Raw genomic sequence first — 10,412 nt, 5'->3', positions numbered from 1 at the left:
CACACACACACACACACACACACACACACACACACACACACACACACTCATGGAAACTTGTGTTTGTATTTTTAGGATATAGGTGAAATTGATTGCAAACCAGCTGTTGGTCATTACACAGGAGCTGGAGATGAATTGGATGTTGAAGACCTTTATACTAAATATAAGGTATTATAAATATTATACTTATATATGTAGATAGGTCCATTTAAAATGTGGCAAAATGACTCGAAAAACATAGAAGATTGAAAAAACGTTTCAGACACAAGTGGAAGTTTCAAGTATTAATTTTAGTTAGTTTTTTTTGAGACGCCAAAAAAATATGTGTGAGTCACCTCCACTTTTTTAAAAATGGAATTATATAATTTTTTTATCTAATATGATTTCTCTAATTATTTTGCATATAAAAGTATTAAAGTACAGATATCAAAAAGTCAATAGTTTATTTAGAGATATTTCATATTTTATCGTGACATATATTGATTTAAAATATTGATATAAAATTAAAATGTAAAATAAAATATGAAATCTCTACTTTTAAATATTGATACAAATTTAAAATTTTGGCACAAAATCTCTACTTTTCTGTATGTGACGGTCTTATTGGCTATGTTCAGCAGAACGTTTATTTTGCAACTATTGGAAGTTTTCTTTGTGCTGATTATTTACATAAGGAAAAGCAGGGAGTTAGATAAAGCAGGCATTTTATGCATATTGGTCGGCCATTATGCATTATGCCCGAATTAATCAAATTTCCTGTAACATATATAAAAATAAAGAATTATTACAAATTATAAATATATTCTTTGAGTAGAAATTGCAGAGGATGTTGGAATTTCTTGAGGTACAAGAGGAATATATTAAAGATGAACAACGTAATCTAAAAAAAGAATATTTGCATGCTCAAGAAGAAGTTAAGCGTATCCAGAGTGTACCTTTGGTCATTGGACAATTCCTAGAAGCTGTTGATCAGAATACTGGTATAGTGGGTTCTACAACAGGCTCAAATTATTACGTACGGATTTTGTCTACTATAGACAGAGAACTCTTAAAGCCTTCTGCTAGTGTAGCGCTCCACAAGCATAGCAATGCTTTAGTGGATGTGCTGCCACCAGAAGCTGATTCTAGCATTTCTATGTTACAAGCAGGTAATAATTTATGATTTTTGGGTATTGTACAGGCTCCAAGATCCGATTGCATCAATGTTACTTTGATTTTAAGCGAGGCTTAAAACTCTGTCTCTGTCTCTTTTTCAGCTTTAAAACAAAGAGTTTTTTAAGTCTCGCTTAAAGTCAAAGTAACGTAGGTGCAACTTGACCTAAGACATAAAAAAAAATTAACAAAATTTAAACTTGATAAAGCTCTAAATAGGGTCAAAGTCTTAATAATTAGAGTTACTAATTATATATATAAGATTTAATTCAATATTTTTTTTATTACTGTAGGTCTGATAATCACTTTTTTTTTACTGTCTGATTTTTCCTTCCTTGATCTTCTAAAAATAAACAATTACATTGAGTTTAAATTAAAATAAAATGTATTGGATTTGTAATCCAGATGAGAAACCAGATATCCAGTACAGTGATATAGGTGGAATGGATATGCAAAAACAAGAGATCAGAGAAGCAGTGGAGTTACCTCTTACTCATTTTGAATTATATAAGCAGATTGGTATTGATCCACCTCGAGGGGTACTTATGTACGGACCACCTGGTTGTGGAAAAACTATGTTAGCAAAAGCTGTTGCTAGACATACCACTGGTATTAAAAAACTATTATAAATATCTAATCTAACTGCATCAACAAATGATAAATAAAAGGAGGATGTTAAAAAAAGGGCCGATTTTTGCTCAAAAAAAGTGTAAGAAAAGAAAGTGTTTTTTGTAGATTTTGACCTCCTGGCCAAATACAATAAAATTATTAAAAATTTGCGACATTTGGGCGACACCTCGAAAATTGAGCATGGACATGGTGTATTCATTTAAATTTTAACGTTCTCAATTTTTGAGGCGTTCCTCAAACGTTACGAAATTTTTAATAACTTTATCGTATCCAGGGTGCCAAGGCACAAAAAACACTTTCTCACCTTTTTGGGCAAAAATCGGATCTTTTTTTAACATCTTTTTTTCTTTTAACTGTATTGTTTTCTATCTCCTAGCTGCCTTTATTCGCGTAGTGGGTTCTGAATTTGTGCAAAAATATTTGGGTGAAGGACCAAGAATGGTACGAGACGTATTCCGTTTGGCAAAAGAGAACTCACCAGCTATAATATTTGTTGACGAGATAGATGCTATCGCTACCAAAAGATTTGACGCTCAAACTGGAGCAGATCGTGAAGTGCAACGTATTCTTTTGGAGTTACTCAATCAGATGGATGGTTTTGATCAAACAACTAATGTCAAAGTTATTATGGCGACAAATAGGTGAGTTAACTCTAACTCCGCTAAAAATATAATTTTATTAACCTGCCTTTACATAATTCGCAAATTGCAAAATGTATTTCATAAACGCAGTCGTAAAATAACGATCTGCGTTTTGCGAATAGACTGGATTAGACTAGACTGGATTATGGACTATGATATTAACTTTTGTGCTGCGGTGACTGCATTGACCAGTAATATAGCAAAAATGAATTTTGTACTTGCTCATTTATCAGCAGAGAGCCATCCTTTTTATAAATGTCTATAATACGGAAAATATCACACAGGATGTGTTTTTACGCTCATGTGCTTTAAACACTGATAAGCATCGCTTATACTGTTCATTTTTCCCGTCGTAAGTGCTCGGAGAAGGGCAGAGAAACACTTCATCTCGTGACGTCATAGATGGTACTGCTCAGTGAGCAATAGCTCACAAACGCTTTGTCCATCGAGGTAGGGCAGCAAAAGCGTGAGCACTTACAGATGCTTATGGCCAAAAGTAAACGCAATGAACGCGTGGTACTTAAAAATAAAAAATGGCCAGTGAACATGTTTATATGCACATTTTGGTATTTTCACTATGAGAATCATAATCCTCTTTGTTATCGTCTATTGACAGAAGAATTGACACTTGCCTAAATAATATTGGAATAATTTCTTTTTTATCCATTATTATTATAATCGTCTTATAATCGCCTATAAAACAAGAAATGAACGACTTTGCTTCATGTCACAAGAGCGTTTACAGTGCGTGAGAAACGATTAAAAATAACGCTTAAAATGTTAACGCCACTGTTGTAGTTCAATTCATTGCATGTGGTATGATGCAAGTAGTCTATTTGCATCATGGCGTACAGTTGGTTTGCATTTGCATGTATCTTGCGTGCGGTGCTATGCTATTTTGCATTTGCAAACTACGTTTTGCAATTTGCGAGTTAGAGGCAGCTGTATAGCTATCAGTAATATCATCGCCTTTATTCTTATGTATTTTTGCAGAGCGGATACATTGGATCCTGCATTGCTTCGTCCTGGTAGATTAGATCGCAAGATTGAATTTCCATTGCCTGATCGTCGACAGAAACGCTTAATCTTCTCCACGATTACTGCAAAAATGAACTTGAGCGAAGAAGTGGATCTCGAGGATTATGTAGCACGACCAGATAGAATTTCTGGTGCTGATATTATCAGGAATGCATGCGGTTCGTGAAAATCGTTACATCGTTTTAGCAAAAGATTTTGAAAAAGGTTATAAAAACAATATTAAGAAAGATGAGTCTGAACATGAATTCTACAAGTAAATCGAATAATGTTTCGTTATGTGACTATATCTTATATACTTATATAACATGCGTATAATAATAGACATGTTACAAGATTAAAATGATGAATACAGTTGTTGTGTGCTCTATTGATTTTCTGTCTATCATCTTTTTTAACATGGCCTTCATTCTCATCATTTGGAGTATGCCTTAATCAAATGATATCTTGATCATTGTAATTACTTTCGTCAATTTTTTTTTTATCACGTGTTCTTTCAAAGAAGATTACGTGTATTTCACATAATAAACATTTCCAACTTGATCTTTTTTTCTTATGTGCCTATTTCCTTAGGCTTTTTACACTTATGATACAATCAAGACTACTGTGGCCGGTATTCATAGTCGATTTTTATATTTGAGATTTATCTTAAGTCTCAAATATAAGAAGACTTGAGACAGTCTTAAGATGTCATAAGTCAGTCAGAGGGTTGTGCATTAGCATCCTAAGACATTACTTAAGACGGTCTTAAAATAAGAACGGACTATGAATACTGGCCTGTAAGAAATTATGAATAGTAAGATATTTTATCATAAAGATGTTTTGGTGATGTTTATTTGCTCTTTCAATTTTTTTTACTTCTCTCTTTGTTCCTTGTATACACACAAGGACAGTCAGATTCTCTATTGACGACTCATGGTGGAAGAAACTCTCTTATGAGTCTTCCATCATCTATTGACTCTATTGTTAGACTATAATATTATTTGTATTTGTATATATTTAAATTATGTTATGGTGCAAGAAATTATGTATCATGTCATATCCTTTGAGTAGTTATGACCAAAAGTTCTACGAAAATGAATATAGACATATTTCGTGAAGCCAAACTATATCATGTATGTATTTATGTAATTATAAGAATATAAATTCAAACAAATTCATTTTATATATTTGTCTGTGAACAGATCGTGCATAGCATTAAATACTAATCAGTTGAATCTAGTCATCGATATATATATATATATATATTATATATATATATATATAATCATGAGCTCAATTTCTGATTGATCGACATTTTATATCATATGACAAGACTTCCGCCATTATGAGCAATGGGTCACCTTTCTAATTCCACCATATATTTAATGACCAATATCAATAATGTGAAGTTACTTGTGAGATTATGATTTGAAAGCTGAAATATAGAAATTATATCAAATTTAAAAGCATATAACTTTAATATATTTGTGGCATATAGGACATATTTGTAGTTGTCTAAAATATATTGTATGTATGTTAATCTATATTTTCAAAAGTTTATGCTAAATTTTTCTTAGGAAAGTAGAGAAGAAAAAATTTTTATACACGTAGGATTGCTAAAAAATGGTTCGATGGAAAACGTGCAAAAAATATTGGAAGAGAATCAATGATGTTGACGCTTATAAAAACTATTTTTGAGTGTGTGACAGTAAAAATGGAATTAGCAGTGATTAATAATATATTGTCACTTTGTTAGCATATTCGCTTATTAATATATTACAGTATGATTCATGATTTTAGGGAGCTCTGCCTTTCTTTATATCGAACTCTGAATTATCTGTAACAACTAATGAAATGAATATAATAAACGATGTCTTTTCGTGCAATATTGAATTTTGTTCTAAATCTAAATATTTACCGCAATCAGGTAAGATTTTAAAAATACATTGACAAATTTTATAAAGATTTCTGGGATTAATGTAATATTTTTTTTCTCTTATGTAATATGTATACTTTAAATTGTAGTTATTGATGATTTAAAATTAATGTATAATTTACAATTATAAACGTTTTGTACCTTAGCATCTATTAACAAGAATTCGAAGACAAATGTATGTTCTAAAGAAAGTTGGTGTGATATATTCAGATTTGAATATGCAGTCTATAAAACATTGAAGGTTGTCTCCAATCATTAATACGTATCGTTTGAAATTTGTATTTATTCATATTTATAAATAATGTATATGAATAGATACATACATTATTACATTACATCTACATGAAAAATGTACCATTGGTTATAAAAAAATTGCGTTAAGATTTTAATATCATGAATTAAAAGTTGAATTAAAAGTTAAATTGATGTCAATAGCTATAAACAATTTATTGCAAAAGAAGAATATATCTTCTTTGTCTTAAGTTTATATTTTTCTAATTATATTTATTTTTATTCTTTATAGATTCTTGATAAATGTGTCGACAATCTTCATACAAATCCTCCATGTAAACATCATATTTCAATGACATTGGCTTTATTTCTGTATCATATTCGTTATTTCTTAGAATATGTTTTACGCAGAATGTATCTTAAGCTGGAACAAGAAAGGAGTAAAGAACTGTATTATAGAAAACTTTGGCATTGTCAAAGGAAATCTATTGAAGATGTTGCTAGTAAAATATATAACTTTTTATCTGTACAGTACAGTCGAAATTTTTCCGTTCCTCTATTTTACTCATCTGAATTGAGTAATATCTACTTAAATTTCCTATTAGAAAATTAAGAATGTATTACTTGGGCTACATTCGGTTTGGACGTTCATGCGCTTTAAGCGCTTATAATCATCATTTTGTTTTTATCGTTCATTAGACATAAAACAAGGATAGAAACACTGAAAGCACTAAAAGCATCGGAACTGAACGCAGCCTTACATCTGTTCAAACTCCAAACTATCACGCATGATTATATTGTACGCGGATATAATATTATTTTAAATTAGTACGATGTATATTATTGTTCTATGTACGCGTACGTGATCAAGTAGCAAATACAAAACAATGATGGAACAGCGCAAAAAGAGACATTAATTAAGTTTATATTAATATTTTTCGCAATAAGTTTTATTACAGTTTTTAAGTTGGGGAATTTGGGGGGATTATTAATATTTTCAGATTTGATTGCATTGAAAGTCCGACAACCATATCGGCACGCAATTATCATTTCTGAAATTAATTCATTTAAATGAATTTACAATAGTTCAACATCTTAACGTTCTGACCGTTATAGCGCTTCTTAATTCAAAATTATTATGTTTAACATTAGCGGTCTTTTAATCTTATTATTGTTTATATTAATATCTAATGAAAGTGTGCACTAATTTCTACGCCGATTCTCACTTGCACTTTTCACTTCTATATATTTGATTTTATTCGGGAGTCCAAATTATTTTTTCACTTTAATTAAGTTTACTAAAGTTTATAACTGAGCTGCTTGTATGAGAGAATAAAATAAAGTTAATGGTACAGATATTAAATTTCGACTGAATTTTCGACTGTACACCCATGATTAAGCTCGTAGGAAAAAGTTCAAAGAAATTAACTTTCGTCTTTTCTTTCCTCTTTTTGGTGATATATAGAATCCATTACAGATCTGGAAGAACAACAAATTAATCATAAAAAAATGCTCGAGGACACAATCAAACGATACAAGAAAAATATAATTGCTGTCAATGAAATTGACGAAAGATGCAACGAATGTATCACAAGTACAAAGTAATCTTTTTATATCTTTGTATCGCAGCCAAAAGTATACTACACTTTTAGGTATATATATGTGTGTGCAAATAAATAATCCATTATTTTTATGAAATTCAATATTTATTGTCGAAACATAACATATACAAAAAACAATGAAAGAACAAGGGCAGTAGGAGTCAAGCGCGGGAGATGTTGCGCAAATAACACGACTATCGTAGCGTGAAACTTCTTTATTTTACTAAAGCGCTTACATGTTTCGGCTCATCACGATAGTCGTGTTATTTGCGCAACATCTCCCGCGCTTGACTCCTACTGCCCTTGTTCTTTCATTGTTTTTTGATTTATAAGGAGTCTTAGTTAGGTTGATTTATTATACGTTATAACATATAGATATAGCCTACTGCTTCCTGTTATTGCGAGTCTTGAAAAAATACTGCAGTGTATGTAATATGAACTATGATGGATAGTTATTTCTAAAAAAACTATCTATATGTTTTTTTTTTTTCAAATTGCTCTAGTTAGAAATAAAATCATATCGAAATGCATTTTAAAGCTAAAAGTTGATATTCAGATATGGCATTAATAAAATTAAGCAAAAAATCTAGTTGTCGCGGTGCTATATAATGATTCATCTTAGAAACTCTCAAAATCGCTTTTTTTTGTCTCTTTGACACCATTTTTCTCAAAATCGTGACATGATCGTCAACTTTTACCAACGAATTCGTGTTTAACTGGTAAAAATACATTGAAATGACTATTCACACTCAGTATAACAAAAAAAAAAGATCAAATTTTATTCCACAGTACGTGTTTTTATATTATAACTACCTGAGTAAAAATTTTTAGATACAGTTATATATAGTGCATATATATTGTATATATGTTATATGATCTTACAAAAATTGATATAATTATTCATATATAATTAACCATGTATGAAATTGTAAATATGTATAATTTATATGTTTATACATGATATAAACCAGGAAATTAGCGCATCAGAATATCATAGCAAGATAGAGCGGACTAAACTGAGTTGAAAAGTCCTGTACCATTTTGCAATTTTCGCAATAATTAACGAGATATTAATTACTAAAAATCGATGAATATTGGTTTTCATTAATTTTTTACTCAAATACTATTAACTTTACGGAAAAACGGTGAGAGACAAAAATTATTTATTTTCTTCTCATAAAGTTCTGAGAATTATTTTAGAATTTTTTCAGAATTTTTTAATACCGTATTTTTTCATGTCGGTAAAAATAAGAAAATGCTGTACTAAAAAGATAATAAAAAATTCTGAAAAAATTCTTAGAGTTAGAAAAAAATTAACAATTTTTCTGTTGTAGTTTTTCTGTAAAGTTGATAGTATTTGAATAAAAAATTATTGAAGACCAATATTCAACGATTTTAGTAATTAATATCTTATTAACTATTGCGAAAATTGCAAAATGGTAGAGGACTTTTAGTCCGCCCTATTTTGCTAAGATATTCTGATGCGGTAATTTCCGGATACCCGTATATGAAATCATACATACATATAATCAGTTATAATCATATATGAGTTATGTATAATAATACACAGAGAAAAAATGTACTAAATTTTAATAAATAATTGTTTGAATAGTACTAATATAACATTTATTTATGGAAAATAAATGTGTTCAATAAAATACAATAATAGGTAAATCAATTTAATGGTTCTTGTACCAAATAAATACAGGATGTTTCATAAATACACGTCAAGAGATAAATCAATACACTTTAGGAGATAAATCTATACACTAAAATAAACATATATGTTTATGTCAATTAAATTCGATTTTATAACAACTAATATGTTATAAAACCTGATTTAATTAGCGTTTATACGATATTTTACGTTACTATAAGTTTTGCGTCACCTAGCTGCATTAATCGGGTTTAGTAACATATTAATAGAGTTAATATAAATATGATGAGTTCGGAGTATTCAGAACGCGCTTTTACGTTTGCTTTGTTGTTAGTGCGTATTTAGCATATGTTGTTCATATGATATATGCTATAGAATTTCGACATAAATGATAAAAGCGCGGATTCATCGATAAAACTTGTATTAAATACGCCGTAATAACGGACGTTACTAAACCCGATTAATAATAACGTGTAAACGTAATTTATAACTTGCCTTAAAAGAAAGGTAAAGGAAAATATTGAAAAATAGTAACAATTATTATTTTCATGATTGAACTTATGTCGATATATGTTTTGACAATAAATATTAAATTTCATAAAAATAATGGATTATTTAATTGTACACCTAATATATTGTTATATTTATCAAGTGTCATACATACGTACTGCTTACGTAGGTAATATATCATCTATCATACTTTGTGTGCTCTATTTTGGTAGCGTGAGATACGAAAAGAAACAAATTGTTACATGTAGAGCGTGGGAATACGAGCAAAATAAAATACAGTCAGCATTAGAAAACGTTATCAATGATCTTGAATCCTTAAAAGATATAAATATGAAAAAAGAACAAACTATCCGTAAGCGAAAGTACGTGCGTATAATTTAAATTATCATATTTGTTTATCATATATATATTTATATAATTTATAATTGTGTTGCGTATAGATTGATAACTGAATCGAAATTATTAACGATAATGACTAAGTACGACACAGAAATTGACAGTAGATGTAAAATGTTGGAACAACTTAGCCAAATATATAAACATCACAAGCTAGAGAGACACGACTTGGAGGTATAACTTTAATTGTTACATATAATTCACACGTTTTGATAAATTAATGTCTTATAAATATTAAATTAAGTTAAAATAAATGGCTTATAAAATTTAATCGAGTTGAAAAGTTGAATGAACAAAAAATAACTCAAAATTACATAATTAAGATTGGATTAACTGATGTTAAATAAATAATTAATTTTGAAAAGCATTACTTTTATTAAATCATGAATACTCTAATTTTTCTTAAAATTATATTAATTTAAATAATAAAACAATTATAATATAGATAATCAGACGAATTTAATATTTTATTTGCAAGCTATATATTATAATAATAAAGATATATATTTCTTGTACAATAAAAAACTGATTTTTAGAATTTTTACATATACAGGGTGTTTCCAAATTAAATCGCAAAACTTCGGGAGCGTGTAGAGGAGTAAAAAACTAAGAAAAAAAGTCCTATAGACATATGCTCGTTT

The 10,412-nt window shown here is 29.3% G+C and overlaps 2 protein-coding genes across 2 annotated transcripts in view; both read left to right on the top strand.

Annotated features, from left to right (window-relative positions):
* Rpt3 (26S proteasome regulatory subunit Rpt3) overlaps positions 1-3,797 on the top strand; it is a 4,595-nt gene extending 798 nt beyond the window's left edge. The window contains 6 exon segments of the mRNA XM_018447708.1: positions 76-168; positions 815-1,148; positions 1,558-1,761; positions 2,159-2,423; positions 3,417-3,602; positions 3,604-3,797. Coding sequence (XP_018303210.1) covers positions 76-168; positions 815-1,148; positions 1,558-1,761; positions 2,159-2,423; positions 3,417-3,602; positions 3,604-3,718 — 1,197 coding nt within the window. The 3' untranslated portion in view covers positions 3,719-3,797.
* A 931-nt stretch (positions 3,798-4,728) lies between these two features.
* Positions 4,729-6,220, top strand: LOC108722491 (uncharacterized). Its single transcript, XM_018447637.1, has 4 exons — positions 4,729-5,166; positions 5,241-5,367; positions 5,523-5,617; positions 5,900-6,220. Exons 1-4 carry the CDS (start codon positions 5,107-5,109, stop codon positions 6,218-6,220), a joined length of 603 nt encoding a protein of 200 aa, XP_018303139.1. The 5' UTR covers positions 4,729-5,106.
* Positions 6,221-10,412: the final 4,192 nt, after the last annotated feature.

Source organism: Mycetomoellerius zeteki, unplaced genomic scaffold, assembly GCF_001594055.1.
Source record: "Mycetomoellerius zeteki isolate Tzet28-1 unplaced genomic scaffold, Tzet1.0 scaffold206, whole genome shotgun sequence".
Classification (NCBI taxonomy): domain Eukaryota; kingdom Metazoa; phylum Arthropoda; class Insecta; order Hymenoptera; family Formicidae; genus Mycetomoellerius; species Mycetomoellerius zeteki.
This window is presented reverse-complemented; position numbering and strand designations above follow the sequence as displayed.

Excerpts from the sequence above, each read along its gene's own strand:
- LOC108722491 (XM_018447637.1), top strand. The coding sequence starts at position 5,107 with ATGATGTTGACGCTTATAAAAACTATTTTTGAGTGTGTGACAGTAAAA. Across the intron at positions 5,368-5,522 it reads TAAATATTTACCGCAATCAG|CATCTATTAACAAGAATTCG; the intron begins GTAAGATTTTAA and ends TTTGTACCTTAG. Across the intron at positions 5,618-5,899 it reads CAGTCTATAAAACATTGAAG|ATTCTTGATAAATGTGTCGA; the intron begins GTTGTCTCCAAT and ends TATTCTTTATAG.